The sequence below is a fragment of the Scleropages formosus genome, chromosome 16 (genome assembly GCF_900964775.1).
Source record: "Scleropages formosus chromosome 16, fSclFor1.1, whole genome shotgun sequence".
Lineage (NCBI taxonomy): Eukaryota > Metazoa > Chordata > Actinopteri > Osteoglossiformes > Osteoglossidae > Scleropages > Scleropages formosus.
Window position 1 is genome coordinate 884,476 of NC_041821.1, and position 25,114 is coordinate 909,589.

General features: G+C 46.5%; 1 protein-coding gene across 7 annotated transcripts; it reads right to left on the reverse strand.

Moving 5' to 3' along the window:
* Positions 1 to 543: 543 nt before the first annotated feature.
* On the reverse strand, positions 544 to 24,339 carry camk2d2 (calcium/calmodulin-dependent protein kinase (CaM kinase) II delta 2). 7 transcript variants are annotated; one of them, XM_018738225.2, is made up of 20 exons: positions 24,003 to 24,339; positions 22,258 to 22,352; positions 17,229 to 17,288; positions 16,743 to 16,797; positions 14,185 to 14,250; positions 9,586 to 9,658; positions 8,536 to 8,638; positions 8,337 to 8,420; positions 7,939 to 8,033; positions 7,576 to 7,698; positions 7,381 to 7,464; positions 7,204 to 7,246; positions 6,152 to 6,189; positions 5,817 to 5,861; positions 5,538 to 5,696; positions 3,139 to 3,187; positions 2,907 to 2,982; positions 2,689 to 2,783; positions 2,072 to 2,300; positions 544 to 1,911 (listed from the first exon to the last, which is right to left on the reverse strand). In XM_018738225.2, exons 1-20 carry the CDS (start codon positions 24,062 to 24,064, stop codon positions 1,899 to 1,901), a joined length of 1,647 nt encoding a protein of 548 aa, XP_018593741.1. In that variant the 5' UTR covers positions 24,065 to 24,339; the 3' UTR covers positions 544 to 1,898. The 7 variants fall into 7 exon arrangements, with proteins under 7 accessions (XP_018593741.1, XP_018593745.1, XP_018593740.1 ...); XM_018738229.2 differs by having other exon boundaries at positions 5,637 to 5,696; positions 6,152 to 6,192; XM_018738224.2 differs by having other exon boundaries at positions 6,152 to 6,192.
* Between the last annotated feature and the right edge of the window lie 775 nt (positions 24,340 to 25,114).

Sequence of the window (25,114 nt, forward strand, 5' to 3'; positions counted from 1 at the left end):
GATCAACCGCTACACCCCAAAAAGACCGCTTCACTCATCCACTTCTGCTTGCTTGGTAGTCCTGTGCATGAAAGGTAAAGCACGGAGGTTCTCGGTTCTGGCTCCGTTGTGGTGGAACAACCTCCACCTCTCACTCAGAACTGCTGAAACTCTGTCCACATTTTATAAAGGGTCTTAAAACTCATCTCTTCTGGACTCACTTCTCCCATGATCTTGAGTTCATGCTTATGTGTAAATGTTCCCTCTCTAAAACTTTGAGCTTGAATAACTGATAACCTTCATGGAGCTACTCCTGTAATGTAAATGTTTAAAAAAAATTGTGATTAGGAATTGTAGATTTGGATAAACCTTTATGCAGCTACTTGTGTGATGAATATTTGTTCATATAGTGAAAGTAACAAACTGTACTTAAGAATCACACTGCCGCTATATCTCTCTTTCTCCTAATGTAATGAACACATTGTATTTTCTGAGATGTTCGTTGCTTTAGAGAAAAGTGTCTGCTAAATGAATACATGTACATGTAAATTACACACAGGACCAGACAGTTTATTTTTGTTTCTTCAACATGCCAGCAGAGGCTCATGGGAAGTACAGTACCAGTGTGTCCCTTTGTCACTGAATCTTCCTGCTCTGGAGTAAAACATGTTAAAAATCGAGTAACATTTGAGGACCCCATAAACCGTGTGTCCAAAATGTTGGCGTTGATGCAAAAGCAGGTTCTTGAGCATCTGAGACCCAAATGGAAGACTCATTTACACCCCGACCCAACTGGCCTTCATGTAGGAACGAACACACACACACACACACACACACACACACACACACACACACACACACACACCATTTCTACATATCCAATTTACATACAAATTCACAGTTACCTGCTGCCTTGATGTGGCTCAGTACAATCAGTAACATTTACTATTATTACTCCCTTTTACTTCTCTGATATAAAACATGAGAAATAGTAATTAAATGCATTGCCTTGAATTAAGAGACGAAAAAAAAAGCTGGAGGGACAGACCTCAGGCCAAAGGGAGCAGTTAAACACACCAGATCTGAACGGCATCACAACAGTGAGGATACTGTGCCTAAAGTACTGGAGCGAGGAAGACAGGGCATTCCTCACACTGGTTCTTTACCCCGCTTCCTCTCACTGATTTCTCAGTTTAGTTCTCCTATAAGATGATCAAAGTGTGGAACTAAGAAAGACACACAGAAATACACGTAGAAAATTCAAGCAATAATCAAAACAAGGAAGATGGCTGTACAGAACTGCGTGTGTGCATACGCACGTCACCTACATGTGTTACATGCAGTCTGCTGCAGCTGTCCGTACGAGCACTTATGTACAATATAGAGAAAGATGCGTTTCTTAAACTTCAGGAACATTTGATGTCAACTTAATGTTTCATAAAAATTACTGAAAACCATGACAAGCTACAAAAGCATCCGACTTCAGTCACGAGGGGTCACCAGGACAAGCAAGCAGCTTAAAATGTCCTTTTCTCAGATAAAGCGGAAACTGACTTTTAAAAACGTAAAAACTGAAGCAGATTCTGGGAAGAATGTCACTTGGTATCACACCTGGGGACCCCAGGAAAGGCTGCTGCATGTGCCAGGGGCTCCTACGGTGACAGGACATTCTTCGAACAAGCAGATAAGCACGTAATATCACTAAAGCACATTCCAAATTCCTGGTACTTAACATCTGTACAACAGCAAGACTGAACTAAAAGAAAAACTAGAAAATAAATGTGAAATATGTCTTCTGTACTCCGCTGTTGCAGCAACGCAGTAGTGAAGGGTACCACCCCGGATATCTGACTGGAGTAGAACAGAGCGATAAGCGTGGCGGATTGGCATTCCCGTGTCCAGATCTGGTCTCCACACTTCTAAGAATGATAACTACGAAAAAAACAGAAGACTTACTGGAGCTTCATAATCATGCTCATATTTCTGCAGGGTGTTGAAATTGGAAAGGGTGTTATTGCCCCATCCCCTCCTCTGTGCTACAGCAGGGGATGGGAAAAGGGGTTTGGTGGGGTTCGGGTGGATGTGTTCTTACTGGGAAGGCACCATAGGCGTGCCTGAGCGGTGAAAATGGAGGCTGTGCCACTTTCCATCACGGCGACGCCACACGCGTGTCTCCTCGGACTGCATGGTGCGCGGCATGCCGTTGCCATCCATGTACTGAGTGAGGCGGACGTAGGCGATGCAGGCAGCGTCCTCACCAATCAGGTGCACATGGGGGTTCAGCAGGATGGTATGCACTGGCCTGTTGCCCTTTGACAGAGCTACAGGAAGGAGAATTCAGTACATTTCTGCCAGCCTGTACGTTAATTGCTGATATGTTGATGCTACAGTTTCTATGGCACAATCATTGTACTTGACCAATACAAGGTTGAGAGAGGTATGTGAACCAGCACTTTACAGGTTAAAAGTCCATGTCCTCCACTGCTGTGCTACCTGATGCCCTTAAACCTATCAACCCATATTTTTTTTTTTCATATGTGCAATCATTTCTACATGAAACCACCTATCATCCTTTACTTCCATCTTCTACCCAGTAGTCCATCAGTCCATCCTTTCATGCATCAGATGTTTCTATCAAACTACAGGTCAGGCAGCGAAACAATTACAGAGCTGATGAAGAAAGGGACACCTCAGCATGGATTGTATTACCATTCTCAAAGTAAAAACGATGGAAGTCGTGTCCTTCCACCAGATTGCCCAGCGCCTCGGGTTCGAAAGACGTAAGGCTGTGATCACACATCTTCCTGTGGGATTCAAACAGTACGATTGTCTAATTAAAGCTCTTCAGTTATCATCCTTTTAGCAACTTAAACAGGAGGATTTTAGGGGGACTTCCCAGTAGCCCCAGCAGACTGTGGTACACTCACATGTAAGCCTCGAAGTCCCCATTGTTGATGGCCTCAATCAGCAGCTCTGTCACTTTGATGATCTCCTGCTTGCGAGCTGCAGTGCAGAGGAGTCAGAGCGCAAACACAGTTCTGGTTTAGACAAGCTGGTTTTGGCTCCTGAATGAGGATATGGGTATATGATGGATGGAAAGATGTTGGTGCGGTTCTTTGATAGATGAGGAGATGATGACAGAGAGATGAAGGTCCTCACCTTTAAAATCTTCATCTTCCATGGTGGTATTGGCACTCTCTGAGGACTCCTGTGAGGAACAAACATTGGAGTCATTACAGGGCTTCTACTGAAGAACCAAACTTTGCTTCATGAACTGCCAACGGCTCTTCTTTCACTCAGAGACAGATATAAACTTGTGTTTGAAAGGAGAGTCGCTGTGCAAGACCCTAAAGGAGATCTTTCATGGTATGAACCAGTAGTTATTTAAGGAGTCTGCAGTGTGTGAGTCACATATCATGTGAGAGTCAGTTCATGGATTTCACTGAGATACCAACAGCCCCTGCTGTAGATCTGCATGGGATTTAATCACATGCTGCTCAAATCATGACCTGGTCTTCACTGTAATTAGCTCAGCTCAGATTGAGCACAAGCGCCCTCTCTGACTGTCTGCGACAGTTCTTACAAGATTACATCTGCCGTTCTGGAGCCAATGACACTTCATGCTACAAAGAGCTCAAATGGTCCCTCAATCCATCAACAGACACACTGATGCGATGCGATGAAGAACAAAGATGATCGCTAGATGATGCTCCAACATAGGTGTAATGTGTCACTGCACAACCGTCAAGGATGAAGTTCTGAACAGATAAAAAACATTCCCTTAATGCTGTGGATGGAGCTCATGTTTCCCATCATGCGTGATGAGGTGACTAACAAATAGATGTCTCCGGGGGTCAGACTCAAACCTCGAGTAAATAAAACACATGTGACCACAACTACATGAAAATGGGAGAAACGTGAGAAACAATGGTAAAATGGGACAACTGAATGCAGCACAGAGCTGGTAGAATAGACATTCCACGATTTCAGTTAACTCAATCAGTTTGGATTCAAAGTCGGCCATTCTGCCGAAACTGCCCTCTTTGGCGTGTCACATGCTCTCCGATGCTCTCTAGAGCAGCCTCCCTTAACTGGTGTTCCACAAGGCTCGGTGCTGGGCCCCCTACTCTTTTCCATATATATCTCTTCCTTTGGTTCCACCATCACCTTTCACAGATTCTCATGTCAGTGCAGTGCCGATTACCAGTTTGTCCTGTGTTTTCCCGGAGCTATAGACAACTCGCTCATTTCACCTGCTTCATCGGCTAAGAGCCTGGGAGTAATGACTGTCTCATGCCTTTGCTTCAACCAAAACACACTGATGCCATGACCTGATCCTGCAGATACATCCTACATAAGATCCCCAGGATCTGTCCTCATCTCACAACAAACTCTACATAGCTTCTGGTCCAGCCTTCAGAGATGTCCCAGATGGACTTACTGCAGCTTTCTCCTGTCCTGACTTGTGGCCCAGGCCACCGTCAAACCTCTTTATCTGAGAAGTACAAGTTGTGTTTGACCTGGCAAAGCATTCCCTTTTATTAATTCTAGGAAGTTGTTAAATTTACTGTTTCATTATTGGAAACAATAAATATTAACTCAAAGAAAGTTGTTTCCCATCAAAATTTTACCATTCATATTATGGTACTGCTACAGCTGGACTGTTTAAATGCAAATGCTGTCCTGTTCCTGCCACTTTTCTCCAAAGAAGTACAGGGACTACGATGTAGTATTTATTTGATACCTTTATCCAAGGTGACTTACAGTGTTAGATACAGCACAGTGCACTACACTACCTACAGTCCATCATGCATCTATGTGGCAGAGGCATGTAACTCCTCTCACACTCACACACTATGGGCAATTTAGTCACCAATTGAGCTGAAATGCATGTCCTTGGACTGTAAGAGGAAACCAGAGCACCTGGGGATAAATCACACAAACATAGAGAGAACATGGAAAGAGATAATGAGGGGAGTAACACCTAGATTTGCACAGGTGGGATTAACACTGACCCCAACAAGTCTGTTTTGTACCATGGGAGCAGAAAATGGTAAAGAAAAATAATAAGATGAATGCAATTTTACAATACAAAAATGCTTAAGTAGAGGTGTGACTCTGTTGTAAACATGAGCCTCTATAGATCACGTAGAACAAATGTGAACACCCCGAAAATTGGGTCTTTGTGCTTTTCATGCTCCTAAGACCTGAGGTGATCGGATATGAAAGGGAAACACTCTGGCATGCAGTCGGCTCTTGGGCTGTCCATGTTGATGGACCCCTGACCATCTGCACTGACCATTGCGGTGAGAACTTGAGTAAGGCTAGCCCACCAGTTTCTATGACATCCACCACAGCCACCACCCAGATGGGGCCCTGAAGCCCCACGGGCACCATCTGTAGAGTCTGTAAGGGCCATGCACAGACAAACGCGCATACGGGTTAATGCATGGTCATGGACTCCTGATTCACAGCCAGCTGCTACGACAGTGAGTCACACGACGGTTGACTGAATGATGATGGATAAGACACTAGAGTAGACGAGCAAGCAGGCAAACCAGAGGCAGAAAGAAATGTGAAGGGGAAGCTGGCGGCCGTGCTTGGTTCTGCCGTGCCGGGCCGAGGTGGACCGTGCCAGGCCATGCTGGGCTGTGTACCAGGGCAGGAGGGGGTGCCGTCTCTTTGGGGCTCATTAGTATGTTGGCTTTGTTGTTCACCTGTAGGGATGTAGAGAAGAGGTGGCTTCAGACAGCAGGAGCCATGCGGAGACAGAGAGTGATGCAGAAAGCATAGGAGCTAATGAAGAGTGATAGAGCTGTAGGAGACCCTTCCAGAACCTTCCAGAACATCCCAGAACCTCCAACACAGCAGACTGAGGATACCTGGAACAATAACACAGATCCTTTTCTTGAATTTACAGCAAATCTTTATAATCAACCTTTTTACCAGGTCTGAAAATGGTTTTTACCACAAATCATAGGTCATAATGGGACTGTTACCAATGGCAGGATGACGTGGATGACAACAGGCCTGTCACTCTTTTGACTCTCTTTCCTAGAAGAGCGACTGCTATTCTGTCCAAATGCCCCCAACCACCAAACTTGGCATGTAATGACCTCTGCCAAATAGGAGGGGGAGATGCGGTAAAGGGCCAAATGTGCAAGTAACCCACCTTGATGCTGTCAGGCTTCTTGTTCAACAAACTCTTGGCTGCTGCAGAAACATTAGAAAGGAGAGTCAGAGGAAGGTTGCAGACACAGAGACAAGCATGTACTTCACACCATGTCCCTACAGCAGAGAGGTCTTATTTACACTCCACCATGAAGAGCAACTCACATGTGCCCCCTATCGTATTGTCCACACAGGGCTTCAAAAGCACTCTGATTTCAGGTGTCTCTGTCCTGCACTGTCCTCTGTGTGTCCCTACTATGTGCCGCTTAAGCCATCACACATCTATACTCAGAAACAAAACATACCTTACAGATCATAATGTTTTTCTGAAATAACACTCAGAAAAGTTTAGTTTTTGTACACCTGCAGGTTTTCAGGTCCTAAGGAACAGTTTCAGAGAAAAAAAGGTCAGATTTCTTTTGCTGTTCCGTGTTCACTCATAACCATGCCATTCTCAGTTCACATAAAATACAACATCCCTCACTCACATCCCTGAAAGAAGGCCATTTGGTAATGACAAGCAAATGAAAAATTGTGGATTACGGAGCAGTCCACATCTGTGTGTGTGTGTGTGTGTGTGTGTGTGTGTGTGTGTGTGTGTCTCATCCTACAACATTAAAAAACACGTTCTTCATTGTCATTTTCCACAAGTCTTACCTCCGGGGTCAGATCCCAAACACGGAAAGCAAATAAAGAAAGAAAGGAAACAAATATATATATATCAAATTCTCTCACAGTGACCTGAATAAAACTTAAATGAGAGAGAACATTTTTGAAGTTCAATACAGTTCTATGAATTAAAGGGTTGGGCACTGTTGTATTGTTGAGGACTGTGTGTGCACTGCATGCTCTGTGTAGATAGACATGGTCCACTGTGTACTGTGTGGATGACATGTCGGAGGTCCCAGGAGGTGAACGTCAAGGACATTGCCAACACCTGGCCTCCTTCCGTCTAACTCCACTGACGTGTGCTGCTGGATAGCATGTTCTCATACCGCGGTCGGCTTAGGGTCTCAGGCCACAGGCTCCGGCCATCACGCCGTGGAGACCCACCTGAGAAGTTTCTCGTCACCAGTAGGGTTGTGAGAATGGCGCCCTGAAGAGGAGGACAAGGGGAGTACAAGAGCTTCAGTGGCCTGAGTGTGGTGTAAGCAAGTTGGCGAGAGGGGTTCGGTTTTCCTCGCCATACCCCGCCCCCCCACTGAGCAAGTGTGGGAGTGGCTACTGCACCTTGAGCTTCCTGCGTGCGTTGAACTTCTTCAGGCACTCCACGGTCTCCTGACGGTGCATCATTGAGGCCACAGTAGAGCGTTGCTGTGGGGGAGGAGACAAAAAGGGTCACAGAACAGAGGCAAGTCTCCCCACAAGGGATCTGCGCAGAGTAAGCGTGTGTGTAACCGTGTGGTTGGGCTGCTTGCAACGTACGCAGATCCAGGGGTGCTTGAGGGCCTCGGTGGCAGTGATGCGCTTCGACGGGTTGATGGTCAACATCTTGTTGATAAGGTCCTTGGCCTCGGGGGTCACCGTGTCCCACTCGGGGGAGGGAAACTGTGGAGACGATCAATCAATTTATTGTTCAGACAGGAGGACTGAGTCCCCAGTATCCTCAGGGTTTTGTACAACATTTTCTGTACATGTCCTGTTGAGGTTGTTGTAATCACAGCTTTGCTATTTAGATACTCAGCCCTCATTTTGGAAAAGCTCAGGTTTTTTTCCTTTGACTTAAAGTGGGCGGAGTCAGACTGCAGTGAAATGGGGAGAACAGAAGCTGTCTTTGGGGGCACTCACATCGTATGCGCCGGCTTTGATCTGTTGGTATAGGCGGTGCTGATCCTCGTCCCAAAAGGGGGGGTATCCCACCAGCAGAATGTATAGGATCACGCCTGTGGGGGGGCAACACCCACAACATATCACTGGGATTGCTGGGACGGTTACACACCAGAAGTCCTGAATATATGAGCAACAGATGGAGACGGCCACAGTATAACACACACTGTCACCGAGATGAATTATGAATGTGCACCAAGTGTTCTATAACACAGAAGACAATGACGAATCCTTAAGGACATCATACCTCACTTAACTTTACTTCCCCACAATGACTTTTTGTGGATCAAATTACAATAAGTGTGTGTGTGCCAGTATAAAACACAGTGGGCGAGGGGCCACCACTGTCTCCTTCTTACCACAAGCCCACATGTCCACAGGCTTCCCGTAAGCATCCTTCCTGAGCACCTCAGGGGACAGGTAACCTGGAGTCCCAGCGAATCCTGTGAGATACAAACGGAGGGAAAGTCTTCCATCAGGGACCACAGTAGCACCTTCAGCCATGAGGTGCGAGCATGCAACTCTTTTGCTTTATTGTGTTTATTATATAACTCATACCAAACCAGGCCTGCTGCTCTCCCTGGACCTCAATGGCCAGACCAAAGTCGGCCAACTTCACTGCCGCTCCCTTCAGTTTGCTGGCCAACAGGAGGTTCTCCGGCTTGGTGACACAGAGAAGGGTGTTCGGGCAGGATTTCAGCAGCATATCCACACACACACACACACACACACACACACACACACACACACACACACACACACACACACACACACACTGTATTCTAGGACACCTTCTGAGACTGCCTGGTGGGTGTCTAAATGGTCAGCACTGCATGAGGGATAAAACCTTACTATCTAAACTTGTAATGTGGCTCTAGCTGTGCAGAAACCTGTTGAACCCCCGGGTTGGACTCAAGGGACCGATAGTCCCCTCCAAACAAGCTTCCCATGCTGCTACACGGGGGCCTCAGGGGTGCTATAATTACAATAATCAGTTTTTAACTTCCAGCAGTTTCTATAGTGTTTCTACAGGAGCCCAGATGAACCTGTAATTACAGGGGACCAAATGATGGAAAACTGCGAGAGGTGTAAAGCGGCCGCTTTCAGTGCACAGCTCTCATGCTGCACCATAGCTCCCAGACCTGACCGTTGCCAGATGGTAACTGGAGCAGGACACTCTGTTTCAGTGTGTGGGTGTGTTTCTTCATCCCATCATCAGCCTGCTAAGGAGGTCATGGAATCAACCCCTAAAGGAGACTTATTTCTGTTTTCCCACATATTTGGCCAGTTTATTATTATTACTCCAAAATCATGCATTTTTGTTCAGCCAATCAGTCAGAATGACAGACGTCCAAGTGGGGCAGCAGTAGCGGCTCGGCTGCACCACACAAAGGACCAAATCAGGTCAGACCTGGTGGAGTGTGAGAGGCCCTCTCGAATCCCTCCATCAGCTTGTGCGGTATGGAAGAAACACCCCTTCTCTCCCAAGGGCCAACAGTTGGAGCAGAGCACAAAAGCGGCTTGTCGGGTAAACCAACGAAACACTTGCTCTTCCTGTCTGGTCCCTTGAATCGACTTCCTACAAGGATCCCAAGCTATGAAACTCACCTTCAGGTCCCGGTGGACCACACCCATCTGGTGGCAGTGGAGCACAGCCTCTAGGATCTGCTGGATGCAATGACTGCATGCAAACACCAGGGGGAGCCAGTTAGTGTCTGTGCATCCTCCTTGAGAGCCTGGCTGATGCGCAGAAGGTGACGACAACAGCCGACGTGAGCCAACAGTAGGGCAGGGTATCCCCCTCTTGCCCTGAGGATGTCTGTTCCCATGAGGGCTGTAGCACCTCACCTGGTTGTCAGTTGGAGCTCCAGTGGAACGTGATCATTCAGCAACTCCTCACTGTTCTAAAATATTGTACCAGATTAAAGGAGCCCTGCGTAATGGCATGCCACTGGCTGCTGTCATTGCCGGCTGCGGACTGCAGGTCTCTGACAGACATGTCGTTGGCTCGTTGGGCTGACGTGCTTCACGGGGGGAGGTTCGGGCTGTATACCCCCCCCCCATGCAGGGAACTCAGGGAAGTGCTACATGCAAACAGCCCCCAGGGCAATGCTGAGCTCCCGGAGGTGCAGTGCACTGAGGCCAGGGAGTTTTCAAAACTGGGAGAGCAGCTGAAATAGTACCCCCTCCTGGATACTGACCTTCAGGTCTCTGTGCACTATGCCATTAAGGTGACAGTGAGTGACACTTTCCAGAATCTGTTGAATACAGTGACTGTCAAGACAAAGAGCAGGATGAGAGGAGGAGGAGAACAAAGAGAACATCACCACCTGGAGCAGAAAAGTGGACAGAGGAGACAGGAACTGGGAAGCTGAAAACATGCAGGAGGAAAGAAGACAGGACATGGGAGACAAGAAACACAAAACAGAATAAGGAAACAAAAGGGAAAGAGGAAAGCAGGAAATGCCCTAGAGATGGTTGTTGACTTCAGGAACACTAGCTCCATAGCCAAGAAGGCCCAGCAGCGTCTCTACGTTCTCCGAAGGCTGAGAAAGGCCCATCTCCTACCCACCCCCATCCTCACCACATTCTACAGAGGGACTATCGAGAGCATCCTGAGCAGTTGCATCACTAACTGGTTCGGAAATGAAGACCCTGCAGCAGATAGTGAGGACAGCTGAGAAGATCATCGGGGTCTCTCTCCCCCCCATCATGGATATTTACACCACACGTTGCATTCACAAGGCCATCAGCACTGACCCTGGATGACCCCACGCACCCCTCACACAAACTCTTCACCCTCCTGCCGTCTGCTAAAAGGTACCGAAGGATTGGGGCCTCACGGTCAGACTGCGTAACAGTTTCTGCCCTCAATTCGTCAGACTCCTCAAGGCTCAGGATCTGGACTGACACTGGAACTACTGTCCTTTTGTTTTAGTAATTATTGTCTTGTTCTAGTAATTGTTGAAATGTCTAGCACTGTTTGCGCAAGTCTTGAACATGTGCACTTATGTACACACACAAACGCTGGCTGAAACTGCTTGTCCCGAGCAGGGTCGTGGCGAACCGGAGTCTATCCCAGCAACACAGGGCACAAGGCTGGAGGGGGAGGGAGCACACCCAGGACGGGATGCCAATCCATCGCAAGGCACCCTAAGCGGGACTCAACCCCAGACCCACTAAAGAGCAGGACCCGGCTAAGCCCGCCACGCCACTGCGCCCCCCCCCCCCCACCACGTATTTATGGTAGTCCTGTGTAAGTAGCTTTGTGTTTTTTTATGTAGCACCATGGTCCTGAAGAAACGTTGTTTCGTTTCATTGTATACTGTACCAGCTGTATATGGTTGAAATGACAATAAAGCCTCTCTTGACTCTCAAAAAGGAAAATGGAGAGACAGGAAACACAAAACAGGAAACAAAAAGAGGAGAGCAATAAATGGAAAGGGGGGTGTAGTGAGGTAGCAGGTTTGGCTGGGGCCCGCTGTGTGGTGGGTCTGGGGTTCGAGCCCTGCTTGGGGTGCCTTGCAATAGACTAGCATCCTGTCCTGGGTGCGCCCCCTCCCTCTCCAGCCTTACGCCCTGTGTTTCTGGGATTGGCTCCGGTTCGTCACGACTCCACTCGAGACAAGTGGTTGTAGACATTGTGCGTGCGTGTGAGTAAATGGAAAGAGAAGAAGGGAAATGAGAGACAGGAAACAAAAAGAACAAGGGAGAGCAGGAAAAGGAAAGAGGAAGCAGGAAATGAGAGATGGGAGACAAAAGGGGAAGAGGAGAGCAGGAAAAGGAAAGGAGACACAGGAAACAATATAGGAAACAAAAAAGGAAAGAGAAGACAGGAAATGAGAGACAGGGAACAGGAGAGCATTAGAGGCAATAGCTGTCTATAGGTGGTAGACATACACCAAAACAAGCAAGACAGCGGTTGATACTGTACAAAGTAGAATGAATTTTATCAATGAAGGTGAACAGTCACATTATATGAAGTTAAATAAGTCATGAGTGTATGCATCAAGAAAACCGACAACACAGGCAATAGAAAAAAATTCAAAGATAAATGACAATGAAAGCGCTATAGGAGGTATTCCAAGGAATAGACACAAATTTATGGAATAATTGACTGTCATTGACACTTTACATTTCCCAATATCATTTACCAAATGTCCATCAACCGGATCATTACTTCAAGTCAGAGCCAAATCCATACTCAATTTGCACAGTGGCTGCTGACTGATCACATCCACGATCCGGAGAACAAAATCCTCAGCAGTGTCATTTTATTTATGGGGGAATTCAATCACAGTGACATTACATATGTTACAACCCATTGTCCCCAAGTGCCACACTGCTGACTGTCCCATTATCAGAAAACCTAAACACAAATGGCACTACTGAAATACATAAATTAAAAAGGCCAGTCGATGTAGATGCTCCAAATCCACAGAAAAGTAAAATCATCGGGTTAGTCGCATTCCATGAATTCATTTCATAGCTATATGGCTGGGTAACAGTTCATTTATTACATCAGAATTAGACAGTAGTACAAACTGGCATGAATACGAGTTGTCCGGCTAGTTTATTACAGCTAGTTAAATGATTTCCAGATTTGTCATTTAAGTAGTTAGAGCTGCTGCCTTTGGACACAAAGGTCGCAAGTTCGAGTCCCACCTCCAGCTGTAATACCCTTGAGTAAGGTACTTACCGTAAAAATTGCACCAGTAAAAATGACCCAGCTGTATAAAAGGGTAAATAATTGAACGTAGTTTAACACTGTAAATCACTTTGAAGAAAAGTGCTAATGAAATAATGTAATGTACTGTGGACCAGGTTGTTGGTCCAAATGCTGTGCCTACCACTGCTGTCTTGCCTTTGAGCAATGAATTTAGCCTGAACTGCTCCAGTACGAACAGAATTTTTTTCCCATTTTAATAAACCACTAAGCTACACTATCGGTGTTCCAGTTCCCACCCACAGTCAAAAAACACACTGTTCAGTCCAACTGATAAATCACGTATATGTATGACTGAAGGTGTGTGACTTCTGCAGTGGACCGGCATCTCATCTAGGGGCTAACCTGCCTCACACCCTGTGCTTCCAGAATACCACACCCTTCAGTCATACATATACACACCCTTGGACTGGACAAGCAGTACTCAACAGTGAGTGAGTTATAGTACCACGTAAAGTACGGTCCTTTATTTGTTTTGTATTTATATAACAATATCTAATTGTATGGGCACAACAGATTGTATTTATTGAAAAGATACGCACATTTTTTCCTGGGTTAAAACTAAAAATTTAACATACTAGAGTATTCCGCTGAGGCAGAAATTACAGGCATACCTGCTCTCCCTGTATCCGTGCTTTTGCTGTAATGTCTCCAGAAAATTAATAATCTATCCTCCCCGATCCCTCCCGCTATAAAGCCTTTTGTAAAAGCATCTCTGAAAAAACAAAAGAACTAGTCCCTTACAACATTTTCTTATATTTTCTTACTTAAACTGGCAAAAAAAAAGTAGCAGCACGGCGACAGGAATAATGCAGCGCTGCCGCTGTAGATGTTTTTGGGCAACCAATGTGGGCAGTTATGGGGGACTAATGACTCCAGTGTTGTTCTGGCGTTCGAGAGCTGTCAGTTGGGTGTGTGTGCTTTGTGACTACTGCTGTCTAATGATGTGGAGGCCCAACAAGCTTGTGTTCTGACACGTCTGTCTCCTGAGCCGCCTTTCTGTTATGCCACTGGGTACAACATAATTCAGGTGGGTTGTTATGATATTTTGGCTAATTTCAATAAATATCATATAGTATACTGTTGTACTTTTTTATCATGATATTTATTTCAATTTATTATTATTTGAAGTGTTTTAATTTTTAGAGACATTTGTCTATGTTAGATGGGATTTTCTGGATGGGCTGGGAACCAATCATCATTTTACCCATAAGGAATAATGTGAAATGGTCTCCTGTTATATGCCTTTCCATTATACACCCCATTTTCAGGACAGAGTAAGAGCAGTACGCCTGATTCACTAAGAGTAAATCACACATACAACTGTTTACAACAAAACAACTTAAACATCAGCGCCTTCCTCACCTCACCTGTAACCAGTAATTCACTCGTCAGAAAGTGACCTCAGTGGGGTCATAATGTCTGCATGTGCGTGTACACACTGTTGCAGGTGTGTGCAGAAGGTGTACGCAGAGACACACCTGGCATCGGCTTCGCTGTAGTACTCTCTAGCCACGATGTCCTCGAAGAGTTCTCCTCCCGTCACCCTGAAATCAGTCCATTGGGGGTACAGATCAGGACAATTCTATTTTGCAACAGAGCTCCTCCTGAGCTCCCCTTGTACATTCAACAAATAATATCTAACTACAAACAAATACATTTACAACTACTAATCATGGCAAACAGAACCAGGAGCAGTAAAACTCTTTAAAGATGTCAAATGTATGGATTTATGCTCTCTAGTTAGACTACAGTGTAACTGGAGCAGCTTCACCCATGAACATCGTACAGACATCCACATAATCTAATTGTGCCCCAGTGTGGCTTTTCTCTCAATGTAAAAGAGTATAAAACAGTACAGAAATTGCATGTATATGTGTGTGTGTGTGTATATATATAGCTCAGAATATATATACACTGTGTGTATATATATACACACACACACACACACACACACACACACACTTAGTATATGCTTTTTATATACTCTTTCTCTACAGCTCTGTATAGTTTATCTAACAAAATCTTTATCACCTAACAATCTGTTCCAAATTAACATTCAGAGGAGGGTTTTTTGCACCAATATAGTGATTTTCCTTTAGAACTCACTTACCACTAAGGATAACACCTATTGAAAGGCTGTGGCTCCTTTACTTGGAGTTATGGATCAAGGGTCTGGGTTAGGGATTGTAATCATTCTGAAACATTCAGTACACTCCTTGCCCAGTTTACGTCAAGGTTAGGGACTGAAACACTGCCGATAACAACAGCTGTCCACTAACCGTGTTGGACATCGACATGACCCATGTAGTCCTACATGATTCGTTTGATGAGGTTCTAATTAAGAGACGAGGGTCAGGTGCACCCATGATACTGAATGGACTTAGAGGGGACAGTAGTCATCCCACTGTGGAGCTCAGACTGAAATGAAACAACCTTCTTGTGTTCAATTGCCTTTCATTGCACTACTTATATTTTAATAAAAAAAACTTCATAAGTCCACCCTGTACTGTCTCAGATCTGGTCACTCGTGGCACTACCAGTGTGCGAAAATATTTTAAAATAACAAAATAATGTGTTGCAATTTCTTATCTTTCTTCATGATGTCATATGATGTGAACATGCACAGTACACTTTAGCATTTAATATAAATAAGAAAACATACATATGTCTATTTATTTTGCAATTACAGTCTTTCCTGCATTTTGAAGGTAATGCATTCCTGCAAAACCATTGAATTCTCAAAGCCTAAAGGGATAAATACCACTAGAATTTCAACAGTAAATATCTGTGTTCCTGAGGCCCAAAAATGACATGAGTTTATACTAAAATATCACCAAATTCCATTAAAACACTGTCACTTCAATAGTGAACATCAGTTAAAATAAAACACCATAACAGTGCGGTTTCCCAGTCATTAACACACAGGTTTCCTCCCACTGTCTAAAGACATGTGCTTAAGGTTAACTGCTGCTTCTAAATAGCCCGAAATCTACGTATGCGTGCGTGCGTTCCATGGCTCTGCTCTGCCAAATAGGTAGGATAATGTCTGTGCGGACTATATTCAACTCTATCTAACACTCTAAATAAAAACTTCAACCATTGCACCTTGTCCTGCCGAATGAATAAAACTACATGTCTTACACAGCTCAGCAGTGGAGACGTGTGCAAAATCCAAACGAAATCCCCGTAAATGCAAAGAAATGTCTTGTAAAGTCAAATTCTCGTAACTCAAATGGGCATATTTTGGAGGGTGACTAATTTGACCTTTTATCTGCAAACAACGAATATTGATGCTTACTCAACGCACACGTGCGAACTGCGGTGCCTGTACGGAGGTGAATGTTGGTAGGTCTCTCAGTTCTGGTCATAGACGTCAGCGTTAATAAATAGCGCTTATGAGTGCAGTCCTTAAAATCAGCATTAACAAACGTGGTGCAAAAATGGCAAGGTAACGGGGCAATAACTCTATTTGTTGCGTATCTATGAGCACGTCTGTCTCCCAGTGGGTGAGCAGTGGGTGCTCAAGGCCACAGGGGTGAGTAGAGAGCAAGAGGCAGGAAAAAGAATGAAAGAAGGAAGCAATTAGAAAGAAAAGGGAAAAGATGACAGGATGAGGAAACCTGTTTGTTTGGGCCCCAGTTAATGGCGACTAAAGACAGGAAAATCAACGTGGTGAAGAAAAATGAAGAGCTGAGCCGAAACACAGTGCGCGTTGGCTGCCTCGCTTAGTGAACGGTGAGGGTTACAGAGAGATGAGGCCCAGCGTGTATTAATGGTTCACCACGGTCATCCGTGGGCTTTCTCCTCTGCTCAGCGTGACCCACACGGAGGCCCCAAAGTACACGGCAGCATGTCCAATAATCTGGCCTGACAATATACTGATATAACTAAATACTTGGCAGCGTATGAGAAAAATAAAGTTGACAAATATAACAAAAACGTTTAAAAAAAAAAAAACTGAAAAGCATTAACGGTGCACTGGTTTCTTCATAAAGGGGGATAGAAGAAACATTTTTTGGGACTGTAGAGTACTTACAAATCAAAGACGAGGTAGTGAAAGCTCTCCTCAGAAATACTGTCATGGAGCCTAACTGTGGAAGGAAATGTGTTGATTAAGGGCGGTGATGAGGGATGATGGGAGTGTGGACTTCAGACCACAAAAGGAGAGCTCTTTTATAACAGCTTCATCACTGCAGACTCATCTCCAGTCGCACCTGCATTCCTGCCAATCACACTCATCCTCTGTTATTCACTCATCTTATATTTACATTCACATTTGTTCATTTACCTGATGCTTTTCTCCAAATCAATTTACAATGTTAAGCTACCTACAATTATTTACAGATAAGTACCATATTCATGGATACTGCAGCATTCTGTCAGGCACATGACATCCTCTACCAATCACACTTGTTCTCTGCCAATCACAAAACAGCCTTCACCAATCACACTCATTCTATGGCAATCACATGACATCCTCTACCAATCACACTCATTCTCTGCACCAGGCTCACCAGCTCACCAATGTTTGAGTGCTTCAGCAAGCGGCAGATCCGGGCTTCTCGCTCCAGCTTCTGGTGGTCTGACGAGAGAAATGAACATGCTTGGACCCTGGAATCTCCGGGGGTCTTGTGGGGTTACCATGCAAACGCCGCTACCGTTCACAGCCTTTATGCTAGTGTGGCCTTTTGTCTGCAGTAACACGTCAGTCCTGTTAGGAAAGTCAGTGCCCAGGCCAGAAGAACTCGAGGGCTGGTGCACATGAACAAAGAGACACCTCAGGGAGGTCCTGAAACCCCCTGCAGGTCCACCTCAGGTCTGCTCTCCTGAGTGAGGCAATCGTGTTTTATGGCATCAACTACAATGAAAATGTTAGATTTTACGTTGGACTGCGAGACCGTCACTCCTGCACCTCTTTTCTAGGGCCCCACCTACTCCATCCCACACCACCTGCTTTGCTCCATTTCTCCTGCACTTCCTCCTCTGCTAACGGGCAGCAGGGATGAGACCTTGTAGCAGCAATGCAACCGAGAAGCTCCAGCGGGAGACGGCTGACGCCACGGTCACATCTGTGAAACTGGGTCATGTGTCGGCTGCTGCGACGCTGCCAGCCAACAGGAGGTGGCGCTAGGGGTCTTCTGGGACGGAGAGGGAAATGGATCCAATTTTAAAAGTGGGTTCAAGACATTGAAAGCAAGTATCCTCCGTTGGTGTTAGTGCGGGGCAGTTCTCTCATATTGTCTGGATGCGTTCTGGGAAAGATGGAAGAGCTGTGGAGGTACAGACCACACACGGCAAATGAATCTCCTTGTGGACCACAAAGAGCCGAACAGTGACAGACGTGTTAAAGACGACTAGAGGAAATCTTAACAATGACAGATTTCCCTTAAAAGTGTGTGAGACAAGCTCCTGTTACTAAATGCTGCTTTTGATCGCCCTGCACACAAGATGACCGCGGCGCACGGGTCCGATGGCACGAACCGGAATGACGCACATTCTGCAGCAGATTGAGGGAAGCGCAGTTCTTTCACAAGGGATGCATTCGAACCTGTAGCTCTTGCCCTCTTTATGACTCATGTTTACTGCGATTCACTGCAGAGGCGACCCATTTCACCACGATCCCTCATGTGACTGGAAACACGGAAATGTTTCGAAAATGGGACAGTTATTCTCAACATACTGGCCGTCCCTCCGCACTGGACTCCCACAGCCCTGTTGTCCATGTGTCATGTTTAAACAATCTGCTGTGCGCTGCGCCGGACACGCCGCTGGGACCGGACACTAAAAACTGGGCCGTTCCGAGCGGCAGGCACACGGGTACGAGGGTGCTCCACTCCAGCAAGGGGTCTCTGCTTGTCTCTCAGAGGCCATTATTAGGGAAACAGTTCACCTAAGTCAACAACGTTTCACCTCTAGACAAGCCATGAAAGCGGCCAGTTCAGTGACCTCCGGCAACAACAGACGGCTGCAGCCCGGTGACCAATTGTCACTGTGGTCAAAGCAGGGAGCTCTCAGATCAGAGAGCAAATTGGACGGTGACTGAAAAAGAATGTAAACAAATGTGAACCGATGTGGCAGGAGGTACATTCTAAATAATACAAACACAACTGACATCAAACAGAGGATACACACTTTTCACACAAGTATATATGATGGCAGGAGTTCAGAGGGACATCACAAAGTTGCAAAACAGGGGGTCCAAAGCGCAAGAAGAGCATTATCATGAGGAGTTCTGCCCCAAAATGGGCCACCTCAGCTATCTCCTGCTGGACGAGCCCATGAAGCCACTAGTGGGGTCAGAACGCCGGACTCAGCTCCACAAGTAGGTCGTCCAACACGGCAACACATGGTGCGGCACTCAGAGGAGCATGCTGATGAGCTAATGAGAACAGAGTCTGTGGAAGAAACACCGGCAGACCCCTCAGCAGGACTTTTTTTTTCACAGGAACCCCACCCTCCAGGACGCCACTACGGAAGGCGTTTGGTGTCTGTTCTTCCACAGTGCTGAAGGCCCACAGCAAAAGCACCTTCTGCAGTGGAAGCAGCAGAATGACTGCATCTGCTTTCAGCTCACAGACAGGCAGGGAACCTCTCAATCCAAACACGCAGGCTCCTGTTCCGTCACATCCATCACAGAGCACGGCCCCTCACACACTTCTCACGACTGTAGCCGTGTGCTGCAGAGACGGCTGCTCATAACACATTATTGTCGCTTCTTTCTCAGTTCCTCCTTCCCATTCTACGTCTGTATCACTCCGTCTCTCGTGATCAGCGACGACTCTGTGCCCCCCAGCCAGGTAAGCCCCCCCCCGCCAGCCTGCTCTGGTCGCCTGCAGTGGAACCTCTCCTGCATGCAAATGCAGCAGTGAAGGAAGACCCAACAAGCATCTTTTTTTTTTTTTAAATATGTTTGGGGGGGCGTGGTGGCGCAGCAGGCTTGGCCAGGGCCTGCTCTCGGGTTGGTTTGGAGTTCGAGTCCCGCTTGGGGTGCCTTGCGACGGACTGGCGTACTGTCCTGGGTGTGTCCCCTCCCCCTCCAGCCCTATGTTCTGGTTAGGCTCCGACTTGCTGCGACCCCGTTTGGGACAAGCGGTTTCAGCCTGTGTGTGTGTGTGTGTGTGTGTGTGTGTGTGTGTGTGTGTGTGTGTGTGTGTGTGTATATATATATATACACACACATATATACATATACACAAACACACACATTTGGGAATGACACTGGGGGATGGTGACCACTCTGCTTCCTCCTCTCACTGAGACTGAATGCAAACAGTCATCAGTCATCACATATTTGACAATACTCAGCTCACTTTTGAGTCTGTAGGGACATTATAATTTTCCCTGTCAGAAACACGCACACACACACACTTTCTGAACCTCTTGTCCCATACGGGGTCGCGGGGAGCCGGAGCCTAACCCAGCAACTCAGGGCGTAAGGCTGGAGGGGGAGGGGACACACCCAGGACGGGACGCCAGTCCGTCGCAAGGCACCCCAAGCAGGACTGGAACCCCAGACCCACTGGAGGGCAGGACCCGGTCCAACCCATTTCGCCACTGCGCCCCCCCTCTGTCAGAAACAATGTTTTCTTATTTTAACAGCTATTTTCAGAAAAATTCTGCATTCAGCTTAACCAAAGAAGAACAGTTACTGCGTTTACTGTGTTTGGCGTGTATGATTTTTCTCTGCCGGTGTTTTTCCTCTGACTGCTCTCTTTCACAGACTGTGAGAGGAATAAAGAAAAGACTCATTTAGCCTAAAGACTCAGAGCCCAGGTGAGTTTCTATGGCCGTAGGGTGTGAGGACAGTTTGGCCTGGAGGACGTGCCCAGCTGTTGTTTGCCTGCTTGTTTTGTTTTAAGCCTTTCCGATAACATAGCCAGCAACAAAATCCAAACAAAAAAGCACAAGAGCTGTTATTGACGCACTCAGACGCTGAATACACACATCTCACGAAAAGGACTACAGCAAGAGCCTAAGGGGCTCTTTCACACTGTCAGCTTTCTGCGGAACAGGTGAACAACATGTTGGACGCTAGAGACGCCGAGATTCCGTGGGCCATGTCTAGGTTCCCCCTGCCCTCATGCACTGAACAGGGTCCTCAGCTTATTAGCATTTATCGACAACGGTATAAATGGCTGTAAACTATTAACTGAGTGGAAACTTAAGAGTTTTTTTTAATCTAGAATTCGCGGGGGGGGCAGCCTTTCCTCTGGGGCCGGTAGGCAGGGCTACTCATAGCTTCAGTAATTACATAGTTATTGTAGTAACTTAGGGGGGCGCGGTGGCGCAATGGGTTGGACCGGGTCCTGCTCTCTGGTGGGTCTGGGGTTCGAGTCCCGCTTGGGGTGCCTTGCGGCGGACTGGCATCCCGTCCTGGGTGTGTCCCCTCCCCCTCCGGCTTTACGCCCTGCGTTGCCGGGTAGGCTCCGGTTCCCCGCGACCCTGTATGGGAGAAGCGGTTCTGAAAATGTGTGTGTAGTAACTTAACATAAAGCCCACTTTTTATTTGTATTTTGTCTCTGATCCTTCGTTCAGCACTCTGTGTCACTGTGAGAAGAGCACTCCGTAAAAATGAACTGAATTTATTTCAATTTAGAAGAGGAGGTACATCTGAGGAGTTCTTCTAATACGTAGACTTCAACATCAATTCAGAATCCACAGACACACATCTGACACGCTGTGAAATGAGGTGCAAGAACATAACGGGAACTACATTTAAACAGAGTAATCTGTAACGCCTTCCATTGTGGGACTACCTGACCGTTTAGCACATTCTACTCCCAATACTGTGTGTCGGTGTCAGTGATGTGGAAATGAGGCGGCCCCTGGGAGCCTTCAAATGTTTTATTAAGAGTGAGGAGCAGAGTAAGCCCAGAGCAGTCAGAGAGGGACCATCATCTAATTAAGGCTCCTCCAGCCACCTCCCCCACAAGTGCCCTACTTGATAAACTAGGATTTCAGACTGGACCTCTGGAGATCTGCAGGGACCCTGCTGATGCTCAGCCCTCTTCACATTGAGCACTGCTCCTCTGGAGACCCTGTTGCTACTACTGTATATTATAGAGAGGGTGGTATGTACTGTCAACACGACGCTCTGCTAACAGGACGCTGTGTAAACAAGGTGATGGGCTACAGGAAGTGCCACAGGGAGGCTCATCAAGAGCACCGACGTCAATGCTGTCGTTTTCACACTCACTGACTTTAGAGGCAATTAAGATCCCTAGGACACAGTTTGCCCCTCAGAACAGACTTGAGGTTCTGTAGGGATCTCTCTAGTCTTTATTAAAACCCATCTTCAATTTATTAACTGTTTCAGCTGCGGCACTATTATTAATATCTGTACACTTTATTTTGTATACAGTGACAAGTGGCTGCATTTCCAATAAGTGATGAACTATGTAACTTGAGAGAGTGGTGTACAAGTGGCCCCCCCGAGTACCGACCATGAGAGCTGCATCTCTGGATCCCTCACACACAACAACAGACGACCCCACATGGTAACGCATACTTTGCACACACTCTGACACGCTCAAAGACATGAGGATGCTTACCCCTGGCAGAGAGCTTTTTAGTGTTGATGATTTTAGCAGCATACTCCTGTCCAGAGGAGATCTTCACACATCGTCTCACCACAGAGAACGCCCCCCTGTGGACAAAACGGAGAACAGCTGCGCTTGGAATGGGTGAGTTGAATGAGTGAGCACGTAAACACACACAATTGGGGACAGAAGTGTTTTCGCAACTGGTTTGATTCAAAAGCTCAAAGCTGCAATTTCTCTTTCTCTATAACTCGCTTCGCTGTCCGTAACTCCTTCTTCAAATCAGGGTCGCCGTGGTTCAGGACCTCTCCCTGGAGTTTAGGGTGTAAAGACAGGAACACCCTGGACAAAACAGGAGTCCATCACAAGGAAATCTCACACACACACACACACAATGGAAATTTAGAGTCACTAGGGCACCTGGATCATAGCTTTTAACTGTATGAGGAAACCCATGCAAACATGGGGAGAAGATGCAAACTCCAGACTGGCCAAACTGGGATCCAACCTAGAGCCCAGAAGCTATAAGGCACTAGGGCAACCCACTGTGCCACTGTCAGCCATGAAGGAAATTTGCAATTGAAAGATTATTTTAAAAGATGTATCTTTGTAAACTCATAATCTGAGTAGCAAATGTGGTTCAGGAAACATTCCCGATTCATGCCACAAATTTAACTGGATGGACTATAAGCAGCTGCATCAACATACTATAACCATCCGTTACAATCAGTAACGGATCATAACCATTGGTTACAATCAGCAACGCACCATAACCACCTTTAACAACGTAACATACTATAACCATCAGTAACAACTAGCAACTCACCATAACCATCTGGAACTGTGTAACAGACCATGGCCGTTGCTGGTAGCAATCGGTAAAAGACAGCAACTACGGTATAACAATGTAACAGGCTGTATTCATCATTCAACATCGTAGCAGTAAAACATGTACAGTACTCAGCGAGGTACTCAACATGGTACTTGCTGCCAAACATTCTGTATCCTGCTGTCTTTGGTGGGTCTTTAGCACCTCTTCTTGTACATGTTTTTGACTAGATTGATAGATATTTCACTCTTTGACGTCACACACTGAAGAGTGTGAACTCACAGGCATCTCAGTGATCCCTTTTTGTTCTTTCAGAATATAAAAAAAAGCATCACACATTTACAATTCCTGCACACGTGGTGCTCGTTCTGGGCCTCAGCACCGAACTCAACTCTGCTGTAGATATTAGCCGTCGCATTATTTATTTAGTCACTTAAAGTGTTCAGCTACTCACATAGATTTACCTGTTGATGCAGCTCGGAAATTTTGACCGCAGCGCAAGTACCCTGCCCAAGGGAACGACAGCAGGAGGTGGGTTTCAAACCCAGGCCTTTCCATCGGGAGGCAGCAGCGCTAACCGCTACGCCATCTGCTGACCCCAAGACTGAGCGCTTCATTGGATACGGTACCAGCACTGCACTTGATATGGCAGTCAGCACTGTACTCAGAGTATGGTACCCAGCATCGTACGTACTGGGTAAAAATGTCAACAGCAATCAATCAATCAATCAAACAACTCACTCACTCAGTCAGTCAGTCAATCTTATAACAACTGTATTAACAAACATGAATGACGAAGCACCTTATAGTTATACGACTGATTCCCACTCTCCAGACTAGTGAGCACCCACCACCTCTGTCTGTACTCACCACTGTACTCAGTACTCTACTGTACTCAGCCAGGACTCTAGACTACTAGTAGTCTTACTTGCCGAGCTCCTCCAGCAGCTGGTACTCGTCCGTGAACCTGGTGCAGATGGTCTGAGCCATGGTGTCGCCACTCGAACCCCGGTCCGTCCTGCCTGCCTGCCTGCCTGCCTGCCTGCCTGCCTGCCCTTCCTCCTCGTCCTCGCACCTTGTGCCGCGACTTCAATAAAAAAAACAAAGTGAAGCGCGAGCCCAAACACCAAGGTGCTGCCGACTGGCGCTCGCGCCCTCCCTTCTGCGCTCTCACGTGCGCCTGCTGGTCACTCGCTGCGCTCGCGCGCCGGGCGCGTGCTGCGCGCTCCCCTCCCTGCCGAAGCTTGCGGGTACTCGTCAGCGTGGCGGACGTTGTTCGACCGCGACCCCTGGCGGCGCTCGCTGGAATCCTCGCTGTAGGGTACAGTCAGTGTCCACAGAGTACAGCGCAAATCATTACTGTACTAAGAGTGTAAAATTTTGTGCGGTTTTACGCCTGTAATTTTCGCTTTGTTGTCTGTGTGTCACGAACTTAGCGGAAACCCTCTAACTTCTCTTTTAACGTCACCGATCAGTGTTTTGTTGTTGACAAGGACCTACAATCACGTGCTTATACTCAGAAATGAATCTTCAATCATGGTCATGCCGGTATTTGCTCATTTTCGGGGATATTTTATATTTTATTTTCACTCCAGCTGTTCTTCAGAATTCACATTGATGATTGATTAAAAGCTGTGCCCAAGATGGTACATTTTGTTTTTGCTTTTTTTAACATCAACAACAGGACCAGCAATGCGGTGTCCTCCATCTGGGTCAACATTTACACATATTTATTTGCATGCATTTCGATTTTCGAGTGAAACTGAGGTCATGTAGCCTTTCGACGGACCCCCGTTTAGTTTGCGCTCTTCATTTACAGCCAATAAGAACCTCGTCTGGGTGTCACGCGACTAAACTCGGAAGCGCCGACGACGTTGCCCATTTAAGGAAGTACGTCTAAATACAGACATTGTAATCCAAGACCGTAAGTGGGTCGCTACGGTTTTTGTCAAATTTCTCACACACATATTGTACCAACCCGCGTTACTGGGTGTTTGAGCGGGAGAAGGGTCGGTTGTAAATAGTTGTATTGTGTGTTGT

Coding starts and splice junctions, on each gene's coding strand:
- camk2d2 (XM_018738224.2), bottom strand. CDS start 24,064: ATGGCTCAGACCATCTGCACCAGGTTCACGGACGAGTACCAGCTGCTG. Junction 17,289..22,257: donor TAAAAAGCTCTCTGCCAGGG/GTAAGCATCCTC, acceptor TTCTCTCGTCAG/ACCACCAGAAGCTGGAGCGA. Junction 8,034..8,336: donor TGTGGACATGTGGGCTTGTG/GTAAGAAGGAGA, acceptor GCCCCCCCACAG/GCGTGATCCTATACATTCTG.